Here is a 19515-nt window from a genome sequence, read left to right as displayed (position 1 = left end):
GCTAGATTTTATGAGCTCCACTCTATTTATAAGTAGGCAAAGTTACTTAAGTGGCCATTAACCTCAGGATTACATTCCAGAAATATCTAATCTCAAATATTCTGTTACTGATAAATATCTGAGCTTATGGAGAGATGAAGCCGCAGTATCTGTTGTCATGTGTACTCTGTTTAAAGAAAAGAGAAATATTTAAATGACCTGAAAGACCATACCAGCATGTGATGTTTTAAGTGGCCCACTTGCAGCATGAAATGGCTTAGGCTCATTGTTCAAGCCAAGCCACCCCGAGGGCCCAATCACTAGCATATCACCAGTGACCGTGGAGGGATCGTTAATGACAAACTACGGCGCCACAGGCAGCATTTTGGGGTCATCCCCACCACTGCTTATGTTATTATGGCCACAGTTACACAACCTGTCAGTTGTGAGTGGTACAGTCTGTCCTGCATTCTACATGGTCTGTTTGGATGTGTCTGTAGATCAGTTTGGTTAGTATTGCCACTAGGAGCTGGAGCACACTGTTCCTCGTCCTGCTGGGATGCAGCTTTTGCCAGCTGGTATGCATTTAGGCACAGTGTGTGATCCTCATGTTGAAGCTACTGCATGTTTTCAATTTTCAAGCATTCCAAGAACTACACTGTGATATCTCTTTAATGAAAGTTATGAGCTTTTCGTGGAACATGTACCATGTTCCATGCATGTAACATATAGTCGGCGGTGTCATTGGTCTGAGGTACACAGAAGCGTGAGATCAGAGCAGGAACATCAGAAGAGCCACTGGAAGTGAAATCTGTGTTTGCTAATCCAAAATGCTTGGCTTTTGCACAATGGAAGGATTTGTGTACAGTGCATGCCACGGATGCCTGCAGGAGAGAACCCCTATCAGTCACTCCAGCTGTTTTGATGTGTGCTACAGAGGCCTTCCTGTGCCCCTCTAATGGTATGGTATGTTCAGCCCTTGAAATAGTCTATTAAGGGAAAAAAAAACCACTAACAACCAAATGGGTAGGAGCTGTTGGGCAATTCCAACATCGTTTCAGCAACTTTGCCAACAGCCAGAAACATACAGACCACAAGGCAGAAACTTCAAGGCCAAATTTTTTAATACACTTTGTCAAAGATTGATTTTTTTTTAAGTCTTTGATCAAATCAGGTTGCAGAAAAAGTTAACGCATCCATGGCATTTCATGGCTGCGATTAATTGAACGAGCGCAAAGATAACCGAGTTTATTCAGGAACTGAGTGAGCAAACCTTAATACTACGCAAGCGCAATGCTGTTGTTGATCTAATGTTGATCTATTTTGCTTCATTACGTGAGCTTTACCTCCTTTGGGTCTGTCATTTGGAGACCTGGGAAGATGATGGGGGGTGGGGGCAGAAATCAAAAGTTAAGTAAGACACCTATGTAACTAACAAACAAACAGATATAACTATGTATAAATATACAAACATTAAAAAATAATGACAAACGAAACAAAATGGAAAAAAACAAAAATTTGAAAATTAAGCAGTAAAGCGAAGATCCATTTTAAACGACATGGGTGAGATGCTGCTCCATTGTTAGCATTTGTTAACCATGCTAATACAGGCTTCCTGTACTTTGAGTTGCGTAGTAGCTTATCTTTGCACTCGTTCAATTAATGGCAGCCATGAAATGCCACACGTTTCAATAGTATTCCAAATAAATGCAGATTTTCTTTTTCTTTGCTTTTGGTCCCATTTCTAATCCGCAATTTAGAAGAAAAATAAAAAAAAACTTTCAATTCAAAAAGGTTTTTTTTGCCTGTAAAAATACAAGAAATCAGTTCATTGACTGAATGAATTATCACTACATTGTCTTACTGAAGATTCATTTGATTTTCACTATTTGGTTATTTTTAAACCATCCCTATTATTGGGTTAATTAAAAGTAACTGTCTTGTTCACATATAGTTTTCCAGTGATTTTTCTGTAACTCATAAATTAGGTGAAGAACATCTTCCATGGGAGGAAGTGCTTCTACGTAGCACCGTTGTCATAATAACACCTGAGCTATTGGGACTTTATGAAAAATAATTATCACTTTGCCCTTGGATGCTGGGAAATGGCAGCCCATGTTACTTTCTTCAAATATAGAAGTACTTAGTAATTAACAAGAGAACAAAGATGTGTACGCAGTCATTTTACACCTACACAGGGCCATTGTGTCAGCACTGGATGATGGGAGTTTGTGACAGTTCCAGTTGACATCTTTGTTTGGAAGCGTAGCTTCTTTGTCTATTTTTGAAGAATTGAAACTCATGTTTCGAGAAGTTGTTTTTTTTAAATCACCTGAAATCAATCCTAACTAATTTTTTCGTCATTTTGGTAAAGACGGCAAACAAAAGCATTTATTCAACATTTCTCTATCACTAGCGTTCCCTATCACGATAACATTCCCTATCACTAGCGCTTTGTAAAATAAACTTTAAAAACTGTACAGTGTTTACAAAGTGTATCTATTTTAAGTCCAAAAATTATTTTTTCACATTCTAACAAAAGTTCACAAATCCTGCTTGCATATGGTAACGTAAAAGTTAACTAACTTTAAATATTTAAAATAAATATATTGTTTTGTTTACAAAGCTTGTATAGCCTCCTTAGGGTGAATAATAATGTCAAAGTCATTGATGGAAAACAAATTAAAAGCATCAAAAACACTTTTCTTTGTACATTAGTAAGTTCATCATACATGGTGGAAACTTTCTGGAAAAATAGGTTTTATACTTGATCGAGAAAAAAAAAGTTTACACGCTTTATTTGAATAAAAAGGTGTTAGTTTCACCTATCGATGATCACTGGCGTGGATACTGGATACTACCTGGACATCCACTGCCCCTCATGGCGGTGTTCAGCGTTATTAATGTTTATTGCAGCATACACACATATCATAAGTAAGTTTGGGATGCAGTAGGTGAAAATCTCTTGCATTTATGCTCTGCACAGAACACATTGTCAAAGGCCAATTTTTTGATACTTGATATGCAAAAAGGTTTTGTATAAAGATGGAATTTAAACCCCCTGCATGCATCCGAACTTGAACACTCTTGTTCAGGTCTCTCAAACATAAATCTGTCTGTTACTTAGACAGCTGCAGTGTTGGAAGGAACTCATTACAAAAATAAAAGTGTCTACTTTTTTCAAAGCCTGACTCATTTTAATGGACTAAACTGATGATTTGTGCTCATTTTTGCTTTAACTCTACCAAGAAGAAGCATTTATAGTTGATAGTATAGTAGATATTGTTACTCTATATTTACTCTCTTTCATACGCGCATGTCTCAGAGGAGGCACAATCACTGAATAATGCTACTGCACCATCAGTTAATCTGTTTCCATGAAAAAGCGTAGAAGTGAGGCATGCATTCAGGCTTTCCAGGAACATATATTCAAAAGTACATCCTGACTGGTTGTAATGAGCTGCTGTTGAACAGAAAGCAGACGTTTCTACATTAATAATTCCTTCAGCTAACTGGAAGGAATAAAGATTTAGAAAATATTCAACGAAGCCACAACTTCCACGCTACCTGATACCCCATTAAAATGTATGATTTTCCATTGTCAGCAAGTAGATAATCCAGACCACATCTGCGGGGGCTGTTTATTTCCGTGCAGTGCTGGCCATCTAGGCTATAATCACTGTCAGTGAAAGGAATATCTCGATATCATTGCCCCGGTTCATTGTTTTTTTCCTGCACGGCCTCCTCAACTTGTAACCTGACAGCTCATTCTTTAATGTGTTCGGGGTTCACTCTTTAAGGATTTTCTCACATCGCACACAACTCTTCATTTGTACCTTTCACACATTAGCATGCAGAGGTGGGTCCCTGCTAATGAAGATGTCTTCAAGCCTATCTATCGACTTCCAATGAAGGCCTGCTGGGTGAAGAGCGGTTACATTGGCAGTGTCCTACTCTTCGTTACCTTCATGAAGTCATTAGCCGGCCGTCCCTGGCTGGACTCATTTCTTTGGTGATTACAAATGCCCCTCTGTTTCACTTGCTTGGTGACTTGTCCTTCATGCAGTGGTTGAACATTGAACCTTCATCCACAGGATTAATTGCGCACGCCGTGGCTTTTCTAACGAGCCGATCATTTTTTTCTCTTCAGTGGAAGTCTGTGTCAGTCGGTTTAGCCTGGATTTGTTTGTAGTACTTGGCTTAATGCCAGATGTTTCTGGTTCTCCATGAGGTTTCCCAAATACTTTTTAAGGGTGGACGGTGTTTAACTTTCACGGTAGATCATGACTCAGCACAACCTCTATGTTCATATGAACACTAAAGCAGAAAAAGTGGGGATCATCACCAATTGGTTATAATAGTTAAGTTGTTCGTACTTTTAGTCATTCCCTTGAAATGTGTTGCATGGAATAAGCAATAGAGTATGAATCAATTATGCTTATATAGAAAGAGAGGCTGGAAAGGTGGTCCGAAAGGAGCGTTTGATCATTCCCAACTCCTTGCCAACCTGCGATTAATCGTTGCACCCCTATTTTATAGTCTCGTGTTAGCTCCCTCTCCACCTTAACCATCAACCAAGAGAACTTCTTTCTATTGTGGGGTTTTGCATTAATCTTCATTGTAGCCCTGCTCATGGAATATATGAAATGTATTTAAACTATAAAACCATTCATCCACTTTCTGAACCGGTGGTTAGTGTTCTTGCCTCACCGAGAAAAGGCTCTGGCTCAAATCCCGGCTAGTACCTTTCTGTCCGGAGCTTTCTCCCAAAGTCCAAAAACATGCTTCATAAATTAGTTACTCTAAATTTCCCCTAGGTGTGACCCTGGAACAGAATGGTGACCTGTTCAGGGTGTACCCCGCCTTCACCCATTAGTAGCTGGGTTGCCTCCAACAGCTCTGTGACCCCAAAGGGGATTCAATGGGTTCTGAAGATTGATGAATGGAGGAGCTTTGATCCCTTATGGGGTTACTGGGTGGCTGGAGCCTATCCCGACTATGAGCTAAGATAGCTGTTATTATATGCCATGCCATTGAAGATCTAAATACATTTTGCCGTTGTCCACTTAATGTCATGGTCTCACAAGTAAGACAAATTGGACTTTTGAGATAACCTTCATACGAACAGCATTAGACCATAATGTGAAAACTAGGGATGCAACAATACACTTTCTTCATGATTCTGTTAAAATCCCAATTTTTGAACGCTTTTGTTTGTGATGATTTTTTATTTGTATATTGCAAAATGATGACAAAAAGGGCAAATAAGTTGATATTTATTTGCCAATAAGGGAGTAACATGACAAAAAACCTTTCAATTGGCTTATACTAAGCCTGCTGTAATAAAATAAAACAATTAATTATAATTTCTTCTTAAATTTAACCCAACATGTGTTTGAAACTTTCATCATAAACATACTGAAGCAGTAGGGATGCAATGATTTACTTTTCTCATGAATAATTCAACGGCATAGCGAACGTTTTGGATTTAAGCCAAGAATTGTAGCATCCCTTTGAAAATGCACTAAAGTTGTTCAGTAAAAATGAATTTCCATCATGGATCGGAAATATCAAACCAGTGTGGACTGAAGCTAAAAAAAAAGGATAGATTTTATTGCTTAATAGCAGTAAAATAAAATGTGATTTTTCTCATGGAAAAACAGATTCCATATGAATGTAATTCAATCTGGTTGGTATAAGTTACTGAAGAAACAAGAGTTCAGTGAAAAATGGTGGCTGAGACCTGCTTTATGGCTTCAATGTGGCACATTTGCATCACTTCCACGCATTGCTGTATGTAATAAAAACAAATTTTAGATCAAAAATCTAAATTTGAAATAAAAATAGATTCATCAACATCTTAAAATATAAGTATTCAGCCCAAGATTACAGCGAATTACACATTTTATATATGCTTTTTTTTTCTTTATTTTTGCGTTGGTCGCCTTATTGATACAAAAAAGAGCTTTTGAAAATGTGTTTGGAAAAAGAAAGGGTTATTTATTTGACTCTTCTGCGGCCTGCTTTCACCCGAAAACTCCGCCCCTCTTCCATGTCTGTTTTCTTAAACTTTTAAAGTTTGGCATAATAACCCACTTTTACAAATAACAAGTGGTTTCTCTAAAACTACTTGAAAATGAGCAGTCAAGCCTCAACAGCTTAATGGGATCCCTGCAGGGGATGAAAATGGAAATGCACGCGGCTATTTTATTTAATGAGCTTCACGTTATTTCAGAGACGAAGAAAGGGAAGGAGTTATGTGAAGAGTTTTTATGCCAATGCTTTAGTGAAGTTCCAATAGTGGAATTTCATACAAGCCCCAATACAAAACTGATTATTGCTTTTGGATGCTTTGATTGGCTGTCTCTTAATTCTGTTACTAAGGTGAAAACCAGCTAACTTATCTTTAAACCTTCACAATAAAACACGCCTGCTCCTTAAGTTTTTGTGCGTTTTCTCTAAAACAACTCCAGATATTTTATTATTTTTCAATTCAGAATTGAAACACTTTCCTGAACATGGAAATCAGATTTTTTTTCACAGTAATTTCCAACTCCATATTGTTCCTCAGAAGCATGTGAGAAAGCATTGGATTTCTGCAGAGTATGTGTGGTCATCGCAAAGAGAAGGAGAAAAGGCCCGGCTGGCTATGCTGCCCTGTCATTAACATTGTGTTTGTGTTTTCTGTGGTAGGTGGCTGCCAGAGCGGGAGTTTATGACATCCTCAACCAGCTGGGCTTCTCTGAGTTTGAAGACCCCAGGGACTCGCCACTGGCCCGGCTGCGCTGCCGCTGGCAACAGCAAAACGTTCACTCACTTCCTTTTCGGGGGGAGTTTGTCTGAAACGAGGATCGCTGCCGTTCCGCTGACACAGTACTGTGCTGTTCAGAAGAAAAGAAATGTCAATAGCCTTAACATTCTGTTTATGTTTACCCCCTCTGTGTCCTAACATCTGTGTTTTCTAACTCTCACCTTCTGCCAGACTCAGGGGTCATGCTGTTTTCACATCTTTGCGATAACATTTTTCGCCTTTTCTACAACTTCAGTCTTTTTTTTTTTGTAAATCCCGCTTTCTTATTGGTGAAAAAACCTTTGTTATTCTAAGTTTGAAGGTAAAAACTTCCAGCTTTTGCAACCCCAAAGCTGATCTTTTACCTCGTAGCTGTTGAAAAGTTCCCATGTACAAAGCTTTTATTTAAGTATTAATGCATCCATGAGGTTTGTAAAGCTTAAGGATGCTTTTCTGAGCAGTGTTTCAGGAGACGCTGTTACATTTGGCTTTATTTCGTTTCCAGCACACTTCCATTCCCCGTCTGTTCTCCTACAATTAATGATACGTGCAGGGACGTAGGTACTAACGTGTCCAGAATTTTTGTTGTTGAATTTTGTCTCTTTTGTTTCTTCTTGAGATTGAAGTGTTAATTTTAGCAGTTTTTGTATTATTCAAATAAAAAAAAGGAAAAAATCAAGGCAATGCTAAATATGCATCGTGATTCTACCTGATGCTCATTTGTCGTTCGATCTTTTAAAAAAAAAAAAAAAAACTCTTATTTCTGTTGGGTCAGCTCTCAGAGGCCTTTTCTATCCCTAAGTGTTTCTGTTGGAACATTTCCAATGCTCTAATTTTTGTTAGATTATAAAAAAAAAAAGCAGGATTAGCATGTTATGGAAGTACTTTTCAGAGAGTTTTGCTCTCCGGAAATAAATGTCCCACAATTTTTCAGGCTTTACTTATATTCTTTCAGAAAAGTCACTAAAAGGGAGCAAAAGCAAAGTCTATTCGCTTGATTATACTGTAAAATAAATTCTAAGATCTCCTCTCAAACAGTTATACATAAACCCTTGGTAGAAAAAGTAAAGGGATTATTTCATATTTTGATGATTTTGAAGAGAAAAACATGTCCGCCTGTACATCTATCAGTTATTGTTAGATATGTAAAGACTTTTTACTTTTCAGTATTTTGAAAGCCCAAGCTTGTTTTGTTACTTACCTGCATTTATTGGAATGTAACTTGACTTGAATGTGCATTTTAGGAACAATCCTGCCTTTAAAGTGACAAGAAGAGGTGAGCTATATTTGTATGACTTGAGTGTATTTTTTAACTATGCTCTTTTTAGTTCAAAACTCTTGAGGCATTTTGTTGTATTCACTCCCATGTGCCTTTTTTTTATTAATTTGAGACAAAAATACCTGATTTAACCAACTTTCTACCTTTGCTATCAGCACTTTTTTTATTTCACAAAGAGGAAAAAATAAAACATCTTTGTTGAGGACTTGGTGTGTTTAAAGGGTTCACTTACTGAAGAATTTCTGCCGTTTTATTGAAGTTTCCGATTCTGCTGCGGAGCCAAGTGATTGTCTCTTCCCTCCTCTGCTTCCTTTCTTGTCCCGCCTTATCTCGGCATCATCTCCGTGCGGCAGATACGCCCCGCTAACATCCCTCTCGTGTTTCACCGCGGCCTCTTTTGTCTGGTGTCGGCGTGGACCTCGGAGTGGAGCGGGTTATGAGCATCGAGCAGCATACATTTACACAACACAGATGATTCATTGTTGGGCTTAAAACTGAACATATTCCATACACGGTAATAAAGAGCTTAGGCAGATCAAAAGACTAATCTGAGTTGCCTTTTGATGTGGACAGGTAAGGTCTTAATTAAAAAAAAAAAAAGAGGAATTATCTCCACACTCAAGAATGGAGAACTATGCGAGGATTAAAAGGCACCGGCCGGCACATCTCTGAAGCTCTCTTGGCTTCCCCGGCCTGCTTTGAAAGTCTCATATCGCAGATCACTTCCCGTCTTGTAAGTGCATAGCAGGCTTATCTTTGGGAGCACGGAAGTTGTTAGGAGTTTTATCACACCACAGCCTGTCCTGGATTATTGTAACCAAGTGAGTCAGTTGCCAGCGGTTCGTTTCTCCCACTCCTTTCCAGTTTTCATCTTCCAGTTGTATGATTTCATTTTCCTGCTTTGGATCCAAATTGGATCAGTTCACATTAACACTTTTCCACTGCGCTGTCTCCTCACAGGCAGACAGTAATTGGTTAAAACAACATGCGGATATGGAGAGGGGCTATTCAGTTGCAGCATGTGGCCAACTTGACTCCGGGTCAAGATAAGCCCAGGACATGAGGACCATGCTTGGATGATATAGCGGCTCCTTGCCTTTGAAATCCCTTCCGAATTCATTGAGATACTCCCCAATGTGAAACTCAAGCTAGTGGTTCTGAAGGATCCAGAGATTATGGCGCACAAAGAGCCGCATTGAGAGGTGAGCGGCAAGAGAGGATGTAATGAACTTCATGTGGAAAGCTTCCCGCCGCAGATGAGAGAGCTGCTCTGAACAGGATGCATGGTACCGGAGCGCCGTCCTCTTTGATTGTTCTTGTGTGGATGAAGGCGGCATGACAAACACCTCATAGTCTCAAGTGGGTTGTCAGCCCCCTGTGGTGGTGGTGGTGGTGGGGGGGGGGGGGGGGTTGATTAGTGACCAAATTTAGGTTTGCAAGTCCGGTTTGCCACAGTAATGTTCAAACATCAGTTTTTTGTCCGTTCTTGGATTAAACTTATGAACAAAACTGCACCTTTTACTTTCAAGTTGGAAAAAAAATGGTCTAAAAAATCACGAATTTCTCAACTTGTAGGATATTTTTCAAAGCATTATAACCCAAATGTATTTAAAGAACAGAAAAATAAAAAAAAAGAAGTGAAGGCATTAAGTGCAAAATGTAAAATCTATTTATTAAAAGAAACTCAGTAAGCTTTTAAGGGACTATATCATGAAATGTCCACTTTTTGAGCTTTTAAGTGTATTATATTAAGTGGGGCCATGAATCAACATACATGTTTTTAAAAAATTGACAGATATTTTGTTTTGAAAGATTTGCAGGCCCAGGATTTCAAACTAAGAGCATTGTTTAGACACACATAAACACTGCATGAGCTGCTCAAGTGGACTCTATCTAAGCAAGTCAAGTAAAACGGATCCGCTTCTACTAAAGCCTCAGATCCTTTTCATCCTAGAGCTCTTCTTCCTTTAAGCGGCCAAGCAGACCGACAGCTGCTTTGCATCTTCCTGCCTTCAAATATGTAAAGTCACATGTTTTTCCTCAGCATATTGGTTCGGCGAAACCACATTACAGCACACGCTGAGGCATCCGTGCTTTACTGTAACTGAAAAAAAGGAATCAGTTTGAATCTGTACGGTATTTCAACAGATCTTTTTAGACAAAAGCATGCACACTTAACTCATCACATATCTAAAGAGGGTTTCTTTAGATGGGATTATTTTGTTGTTGCAGAACTTCAGGTCTGGTGTGTTCTAGTGCTGGAAATTGTTCTTGTCTTTAGATGTAACCACAGACTGAGTGCAGCTATTCATTGCTAAAGGAGAAAAAAAACTCTTTCTTAAATCCTGTGCCATATTGTGGAATGTCTTCCTGGCTTTAGGAGGCATACAGAAACTCCGAACAGTATGGATGGAAAAACAGAATAAAGTTTCTCACAAGGCAGTTAATGGTTTCCATCTCTTAATGCTGTGGTTAGTTTCCACTGCCTATTAATGCACGGCTGTGGATCACCATCCAGTCCTCTCAACGCTGCCCTGGGGGGATGACTCCACAAAAACCCACACCTGCTGTAGATTCTGCATCCTGGGAACCTTGAGCTAATTAGCCACACAGACCAGCACAGCACTCTTATTGGGGGCCCCAGACCCACACAGCCCAGACACACTCTAGGAACTGAAGAAGGGAAAATATAGCCACCTTCTTTCTCAGAAAGCACCTGAACGTCAAAACTCATTTTAACTCCTTCTCTAACATTGCGAAAGAATCCAAAGAGGTTCAGTCTCAGCCTGGTCATGGTTGACTAAATCTGGACTCCAGCAGTGCCCGAAAAAACCACGGCTGTCCGATCAGACATCCAAAATTGTAACAGGCTGTTTCTCCTCTAAAGAAATCTACAATAGAGTTTTTCCTCAACTTCCACTGATGGTTTGTTTTCTTTCTGCATTGAACACATGCTCACAGTGACATCTGCAGGATTACCCCAGATTGTAAAAACCTTGAATGCAAAAAATAAATTGGGTCATTACATAATTAATTATTGTCTTTATTTACACAAGACAACTATGCAATTAGATCAAATTTGATAGTTTTTACTTTGAATTAAATTAGTGTTTAAAGACACACCAACACTTTACAGTTTACACCATAACTAAAATATGAGGTGACCAAAAAATGTGTCTTCATGTGACAAAAAATGCTATTCTAAAATATTACAACTCTTAATTTAATGCAAGAAAGAAAAGTTTTGATATTTTTATTTTGAATCAGACAAAAGAAATCTGATACAAATCTATAATTTTGATGCATTTTCCTCAATTCTTCTTGTGTTTTGACAGGGGATAGCAGTATAACATTGTCCCAGGGTTCATTGTTTTTTTTTCCTGATTTATGGCCATGTGATCACTAACATGTGTTCAGGGGTTAATGTAAACAAGCTGCTAACCGCTTTAGGAGTTTTTTCTCTTTTTCTTTTCTGGGTTTGTTCCTTTTTTACGCACCGCAAATGTAAATTTAAATAATTTTAAGTAGTAAAATACTTATATTTTATTTAGCTCAAAACTCTTTGATTTAAAGGGATACGTTTAAAAAATAAAAAATTAAGGAGGTTGCCTGTGGTTGTTTTAGCAGTTGAGCGTTCCGCAGCCAGCGGTGCGTAATTGTGCGTGAATGGCAGATGTTCCAACACCGGGACACTCTGTCTCCACACACTTTATCTGCACCTTTAGGGATTTGATTTCTTCCCCCAGAGAAGGCGCGCGTCAACTTGGTCCCTTGCTTTACTACTGCAAGTTATTTGAGGAAGGAAACAAGAAAAAGGGGAGGAAAAAAAGGCGCAACTACTCCAAACCGTCTTTTTTTTTCTTTTTTTTTTTACCGTGGAGTTGTCGTCATCCGCACCCCAGATACCCCCACCCCCTCCCCACCACCCTCCCACTTAGCTCCCTAAATGGATGGGGCAGTCTTGGTTTGTGCAGTTCAGCGCAGGCCAAACGACTGGAGGAACTTGTGAACGTCCGTCACTTTTCTGGCGTTCACCGCGCAGAAATGCCGGGCTGCTTCGCTGCTGAGGCTCAGCTTTAAGGACTTTTCTCCTGCTTTTGTGCACTCCCACCCCCTTCTTTTCTTTTCTTTCTTTTTCTTTTTCTTTTCTTTTCTTTTCTTTTCAGGAGGACCGACTCTTAGCTATTGAAAAAAAAGGAGAACTTAAACGCATTTGCAGCTGTCACGCTCAACTTTTTCCACTATGGATTGTATGTATTTACTGATGTACTTTTCAGTCAGTCAAGTACTTTTGGAGCATATTTCTGCTGCAGAAACACAAGGTGAGTAATGCATATATGCATTTTTTTATATAAACATTTTCTGTGAATTTTGTAGAAAAAGACTCCAGAAGTGACTACAAACAGATTTGACCATTTAAATTAATTTAGATTAATCTGCTGTTTTATTATCAAATCTTTTCTTAATGAATAGATTTTATTTGAGCATCTTGTCTTAGAAGTTTTCGGCTTTAAAACCTAGTTTGACGTGGGCTTGTGAATGCTTTTCTCACTTTGTCCCCTCAGAAAAAGTCTCTGGAAAGTTAAGAGAGTATGGTCTTATTGTGCCGTTCAGCACAGACTCCCACGGCCGGTACATTTCTCACGTGGTCTCTGCTGGAAGTGGAAGTAAAAGTTCCGATGCTGCCTCTAGCCTTGGCAGCATCAGCAGCAGCAGCAGAAGAAGAAGAAGGGTGGCTCGTGGTGCCCCTGAGATGCCCTCGGCCACCTCTCCTGCAGCTCAGCACCTGTTTTTCAATGTCACAGTTTTTGGGAAGGAGCTTCACCTTCGCCTCAAAGCCAACAGGAGGCTGGTGGCCCCGGGGGCTTTTGTGGAGTGGCAAGAAGACTTTAAGGAGAAAAGCAAGGAGCATATCAGTGGAGACTGTGTCTTCACTGGAGATGTGACAGACATGCCGGAGGCCTCTGTGGCCATCAGCAATTGTGATGGGCTGGTAAGTCACACATAAAAAAGAAAGGAGAAGCATAAACATTCATTGATCGTATTGCTGTTCCTTCACATTCAGAACATCTCTGCAAATTTTTGGTCTTAACATCTTCTTAAGATTTCAAATACATCATAAGATAACAAAAAACTCAGCCAGGTGCTAAAACACAAACTGAGATTGAACTCTGTCAAATCTGAAACTTTAAAAAACTTCTTCATTTTTATTTTGAATTTGCTTTTTTTGGAACTTTTTTATTTCTGGACACAGGTCACAGCAGCTTCATCTGAAATTGACACATTGCTGCTGCTTAAGAATTAGTCAGATGCAAGCACCAGCATCCTTATTGGAATCCAACTTGGGTCTTGCAGCTGGTACTGCAGTCTTTCTCATTCTTAACTCGCTATATATCAGACTTTGAGACATAATGTCAAAGAGAAGCTGCATGACTGACCTCCTGTGGATAGCATAATCGATGACATTTTTAGAGCCGGTAGACAAAATAAAACAGCATTTTCAGCAGTCGATGTCTGAACCACAACAACATCCAGGCCGCAGTATTATCCATCACAGCTGCAGATGTGTGTGCAATCTGCTGCCGCGTGCTGAACAATCAATAGAGATCACCGAGTGTCCTGATTCACAATGGGAATGGCACCGTTCCTCCTCTTCTTGTTAGTAAATCTGTGGGTTCAACACGGACAAAACAGCCACTGTCCTTTGAATTCAGATATTCCAAAGCAAAACTACTTCACTTTGAGATTGTGTTTTTTAATAGAAACTTGTTTCGTTCTAATAATAATTAAGGAACCAAATAAAATTAAAGACAGAAAATAATTAAAAAACTAAAGTTAAAAAAGTTAAAGCTAAAATTCTACAAATAAATATAAGATAGAGCTCAAAGACAAAAAAAAATGCTTGCTTTAATTTGAATAAGAAGTCTAATCTTTATTTCCACTTCAGTGCTTACAATTTGCATATTTTTGGAGCTCAATCGAGCAGCAGAGCTATATTACTCATCTAATTTTTAAACTCATTTTGTCTGTAATCTTTGTAAGTTTCCGCTTCATTGAACCAATGTGCTTCAGTCAAACCACCCGGATAATGTAGGTTCCATATGCTGGGTTGTTGTTGAGCCATTTATTCTGTCTCTTCCTCGCTGCAGTATCAGCTGGTGATTATTGCATGAGATGGGTAAATATCAGCAGAGCAGATACAGCTCTGGGTTTACTTTCTCTGGACCTTTTGTTAGAAGATTGCACCGCTCTCTGAGAGGTTCGGTCTTTGTTTACCATAGTTTAGTTTTAAAGGCCTTTATTTAGTTGTTTGTGACTTTAAAAACTGCATAAAGACAAACAAAGATGATTAAATCAACTAAATTTCAACTAAATAGTCTAGATTTTGATGTTGAAATCTAGATATTGATATGTTTATATTGAAACATTTTAGAAATTAACCTTAAGGGCACCTTGGGACTCACAATTTTGAATAATGTGATTCGTGTCACCATCCAGTCAGCTTTACTGTTCAGTAAGAAATAGGAGTTCAGGAAGCACCAATCAGCACGATGAAAAGCAGCTTTACTTTTTGTCTGGCTGCATTGTGTTCCTGCCTGATCACCACCAATCAATAGGCCCTTCTGCTGCGATACCCTCATGCTTTGTCGTCATGACACCTGCTGTTCAGCTGTGATTGGGCAGAAGAAAGAGAGTGGAACTGCTGATGGTAGTCTGCAGTTTTTCCAAAGCACTTTTGAGTTGTTTTGGAATGACGTCATAACCTGCCCGGATCTGGAGGATATTCTCCGATAGTTATGTACAATATTGACCAAAATTGCTATTTCCAGCGGTTGAATTCAGGTGTTTTTTATCCCTACTAAAGCCAAATGTTTGTGAAGATCCTGTGAGTGGGTCTATGAACACTTGTGAAAAAATAGATTGCATCCAGGAGCTCACTGAGGTCCAATTTGGTGTCATATTAAAAGGCTACCAGTGCAGCAAGGCGAGGTTTTAAAATGTTTCCACTATAAAATATTTCACACACAACTGTGAGTGGATGCTGAGGCTCAAAGCGTGTGAGGTTACCAAATTTCTCCAGTCCATTAATAGGCAAGGCAAGGCAAGGCAAGTTTATTTGTATAGCACAATTCGTACACAAAGTAATTCAAGGTGCTTCACAAAACAGAAAAGTGCATTAAAATCACAATACATCATAGAAATAATCAACATAAAATTTACTTTAAAAGAAAAGGAAGAAAAAAAAAAGATTTAAAAAGAAAGGAAGGAAAGAAAGGTGCAGATAGGACCTTTCAGTCATATACACGGCTAAACAGAAATGTTTTAAGTCTAGATTTGAACATGAACACAGAAGAGGCCTGTCTTACGCCTTCAGGGAGGCTGTTCCAGATTTTAGCTGCAGAATATTGAAACGCTGATTCCCCTTGTTTAGTTCTGACTCTGGGAATCAACAGGAGGCCGGTCCCTGAGGTCCTCAGAGTACGAGATGGTTCATATGGCACTAACATGTCAGAGATGTACTTTGGTGCGTGGCCATGGAGAGACTTGTACACAAGCAGAGCTGCTTTGAAGTCTATTCTTTGAGGTACAGGGAGCCAGTGCAAAGACCTGAGCACAGGACTAATGTGATCATACTTCCTGGTTTTGGTCAGGACTCGAGCAGCAGCATTCTGGATGTACTGAAGCTGTTTTACAGCTCGTTTGGACAGGCCGGTGAGCAGGCCGTTACAGTAGTCTAACCTACTGGAGACAAATGCATGGATAAGTATCTCCAGGTCTCGCTTTGAGATTATGTTTTTGATTTTGGCAATGTTTTTCAGGTGGTAAAATGCCGCTGATGTTACTGACTTGATATGGCTGTTAAAGTTCAGGTCAGAGTCCATGATTACCCCTAGATTTCTGACTTGATTTGAGGGTTTGAGAGACAGAGAATGAAGGTAGCTGCTGACAATTTCTCTTTGTTTCTGTGGGCCAAAAACAATAACTTCGGTCTTGTCTGAGTTTAGCTGGAGAAAGTTGTTCTGCATCCACGCGCTGATCTGTTGGAGGCAGTGGTTGAGAGAATCCACTGGCCCATATTCACCTGTTGTCAGTGACACATAGATCTGAGTATCATCTGCATAGTTGTGATAAGATATGTTATTACTGCGTATTAACTGCCCTAGTGGCAGCATGTAGAGGTTGAACAGAAGGGGTCCCAGGATCGATCCCTGGGGCACACCACAATTCAAGCCCATGTAGTCTGAGACACAACTCCCAATTTCAACAAAATATTTCCTGTCTTCCAGATAAGACTTGAGCCAACTTAGGGCAGATCCAGAGATGCCAACCCAGTCTTGGAGTCTGTGCAAAAGGATCCCATGATCAACAGTATCAAAGGCAGCGCTCAGGTCTAGCAGGATTAAGACAGAGACTTTTCCATCATCAGTGTTCAGGCGGATGTCATTGGTTACCTTGATAAGAGCAGTTTCTGTGCTATGATGGGGTCTAAAACCTGACTGGAAAACATCAAACGAATTGTTTAATAAGAGAAAGTCAGTGAGCTGTTAGTAGACAACTTTTTCAAGGACTTTTCCTAAAAATGGCAGATTAGAGATAGGTCTGTAATTATTCAGTACAGTGGGATCAAGACCGCTCTTTTTCAGGAGGGGTTTAATGACTGCAGTTTTTAAGGCCTCTGGAAATATTCCAGATTGAAGAGACATGTTAACTATTTGAATAATTGATGGCAACACACTGTTTAAGACAGACTTTAGAAATCTAGTGGGTAACACATCAAGGCAGCATGTAGACGAGCTCAGACGGGTGATGGTCTCTTGGACAGTTTGGTCAGTGACAGGTATAAAGTGAGTCAGCTTAGAGTGAGTAGGTGGCCGTTCGATAGTTATATGTGTTGTGGAGTTGATGGCTTTTTTAATGCCCTGAACCTTGTCATTGAAAAATACAGCAAACTCATTACATTTAGGTGTACAAACCAATTCTATTGGTAGCTGGGTTGGGGGGTTAGTTAATCTGTTAACTGTTGTGAACAGGATACGAGAGTTGCTGCTGCAACTTCCAATTATTTCAGAGAAGTACCTTTCCCTTGTTCTGCATAAGATCTGGTTATAAGCGTACAACTCCGCCTTATATATTCCATAATGAACCTGGAGTTTTGACTTGCGCCACTTTCGCTCGGCTCTGCGGCACTGTTGTTTCTGTGCCCTGACTAGATCATCATTCCTCCAGGGAGCTTTCTGTCTATGTTTTCTCAGTTGAACTTTCATAGGGGCAATGGCATCCAGAACATTCAAGATGCTAGAAGTAACAGAATTCAGCATTTCATCAACATTGGCACCAGAGACGTTTTCAGGGTTTATCATTTCTACAAACTGTGCCCTAGTGCTCTCATTTATTTGTCTCCTTTGGACAACTGCAGGGCCAGGCGGTGGTTTGGGAGCAACAGACAGGTCAAAGAATACACAGAAATGATCAGAGAGGGCGACATCAACCACACTGACATTGTAAATAGTAACCCCCCTTGTGATGAGCAGGTCCAGAGTGTGCCCTCTGCTGTGGGTGGGGCAACTCACATGCTGAATTAGACCAAAGGTTTCAAGGACAGCATTGAGCTCTTTTGCATTTCTGTCATTGACATTATCAACATGAACATTAAAATCACCTGTAATGACTAGACCATCAAAGTCTGTGCACACAACTGAGAGCATTTCAGTGAAATCATCAATAAAACTTTGGCTGTGCTGAGGAGGTTTGTACATAACTATGCAGAGTAAGGGAGGAGTTTGTTTTAACTCAATCTTAAAGGACACATACTCAAATGATGAAAACACACCAAATGATAGTCTGCGGGTTGCAATATTATCTCTAAACAGTGCAGAAACGCCTCCACCCTTTTTATTTTCTCGTATTTCCGATTCATGTTTGTAGTTGGGGGGAGTTGATTCGACTAGAACTATGTTTCCTGTGTTTTTGTCAAGCCATGTTTCAGTTAAAAACATAAAATCAAGATTAAAAGAAGAGATAAGATTATTGATTAAAAATGATTTGTTGCATAAAGATCTGACATTGAGTGCAGCAAGTTTGAGATTAGTTTCCTTGGGACTGGTCAAAACCTTCTTGCAAGGGATGTGAACTAGATTTCTTTGATTGGACAGTCTAACTGCCCTTTTTTGCATTCTACGTGGTGCAACTACAGGTATATCACCAGAAGGAAGCTGTTCATCACAGGGCCCCAGTTTGACATAACCTTTCCTAGGACACTGGGGGCCCGTTTCATCCTAGCTCCGGGGAATAGCACGTCTAGAGGCGCGCAGGAGAGGTTGAGTTGAGGGTAGTTTGGGTGATGGACCGGGAGGAGTGGGAGCTGGACGGGATTTGGGTGAACGACGGAGGGGGCGTGTTGGAGGGGGTTTGGATGAAGGCCGTGTTGGAGGGACTTTGGGTGAAGGATGAGGAGGGGGCGCTGGAGGGGTAGGAGAGCTCCTGTGTGGTGTGAGGCTCACAGGTGTTAGGGGAGCCATCTTAATTCCTGACTTGATGAGGCTATCAAAATGGCTAGGTAGGGCCATGGGTGAAAGTGGGGGGGACGAAAAGGAAAGTGAGTCTTCACTGGGAGTAGACGTAGCAGGGGGCGCCCACAGCTGGTCAGATGGTGGAATTTCTGGGGCCAAATCTGGTGGTTGTTGTTGTGGTTCTGCAGCTGGGTCCTTAGCTGGCGGTAGTTGTTGTGGTGCTGGTGCAGGTGAGTCCTTAGATGGAGGTGGTTGCTGTAATGCTGGTGGAGCTGAGTCCTTAGGTGGAGGTGGTTGTGGTGCTGGTGCTGCCGGATCCAAGTCATTGACCGGTGTTGGTGGAGGTAGTTGTTGTTGCCGTTGTGCTGTGGTTCCTGGGACACTGGCTCGGTCCTTCCTTACTGCCTTTTCAGGGCCTTGGCCTCTATGCCCCAGAGCGTGGAGGAGGTTCTTCACTAACTCTCTTGCTCCACCTCTGTTCAGGTGTGGGCCTCTTCCCATGAAAAGGTCCTTTCGCTTCCAGAATGTATTGAAGTTCTCAATGTAATGCAATCCTCTGGAAGCACACTCTCTGGAGAGCCAATTGTTCAGCTGAAACAGACGGCTGAACTTGAGTGACACCCCATCGATGTTAGGAAGAGGTCCGCTGATGAATGCTTCAACCTCTACTTTGTCAATCTCTTCAAATAACTTGATGAAGTCTTTTTTCAAACGTTCGGACTGTTCTTTTCTGATATCGACAGCACCTACATGGATGATTATTCGTTTAACTCCTTGGTACAAGACTTTAGATAAGAGTCCTGTAATCACTGGAACAGTAGAACTTGGGCAACATAAAGTTTGCATTCTTCTGTGGCTGACTCCACTGATAGCGCCATCTCCAAGCAGCAGCGTATCTCTGACCTTGACGTTTGGCACAGATTTTCTTTCTGCCTGAGCTTTGTTTCCAACATTAT

General features: G+C 40.3%; 2 protein-coding genes across 8 annotated transcripts in view; both read left to right on the top strand.

Annotated features, from left to right (window-relative positions):
* The window catches only part of pald1 (phosphatase domain containing, paladin 1), a 46047-nt gene extending 37794 nt beyond the window's left edge, over positions 1 to 8253 (top strand). For 5 of the 6 annotated variants that reach the window (XM_023949414.1, XM_023949412.1, XM_023949415.1 and 2 more), the window contains exon 20: positions 6673 to 6867. In XM_023949414.1, coding sequence (XP_023805182.1) covers positions 6673 to 6822 — 150 coding nt within the window. In that variant the 3' untranslated portion in view covers positions 6823 to 6867. Of the gene's footprint in view, positions 1 to 6672 lie in introns of all 6 variants that reach the window. The other variant, XM_023949410.1, reaches the window with a different exon arrangement.
* A 3652-nt stretch (positions 8254 to 11905) lies between these two features.
* The window catches only part of LOC101172200 (A disintegrin and metalloproteinase with thrombospondin motifs 14), a 53353-nt gene continuing 45743 nt past the window's right edge, over positions 11906 to 19515 (top strand). For both annotated transcript variants that reach the window (XM_011488228.3, XM_004080554.4), the window contains exons 1-2: positions 11906 to 12370; positions 12614 to 13041. In XM_011488228.3, the coding sequence (XP_011486530.1) occupies positions 12292 to 12370; positions 12614 to 13041 (507 nt within the window). In that variant the 5' untranslated portion in view covers positions 11906 to 12291. The remainder of the gene's footprint in view (positions 12371 to 12613; positions 13042 to 19515) is intronic.

The sequence above is a fragment of the Oryzias latipes genome, chromosome 19, assembly GCF_002234675.1.
Source record: "Oryzias latipes chromosome 19, ASM223467v1".
Classification (NCBI taxonomy): Eukaryota; Metazoa; Chordata; class Actinopteri; order Beloniformes; family Adrianichthyidae; genus Oryzias; species Oryzias latipes.
This window is presented reverse-complemented; position numbering and strand designations above follow the sequence as displayed.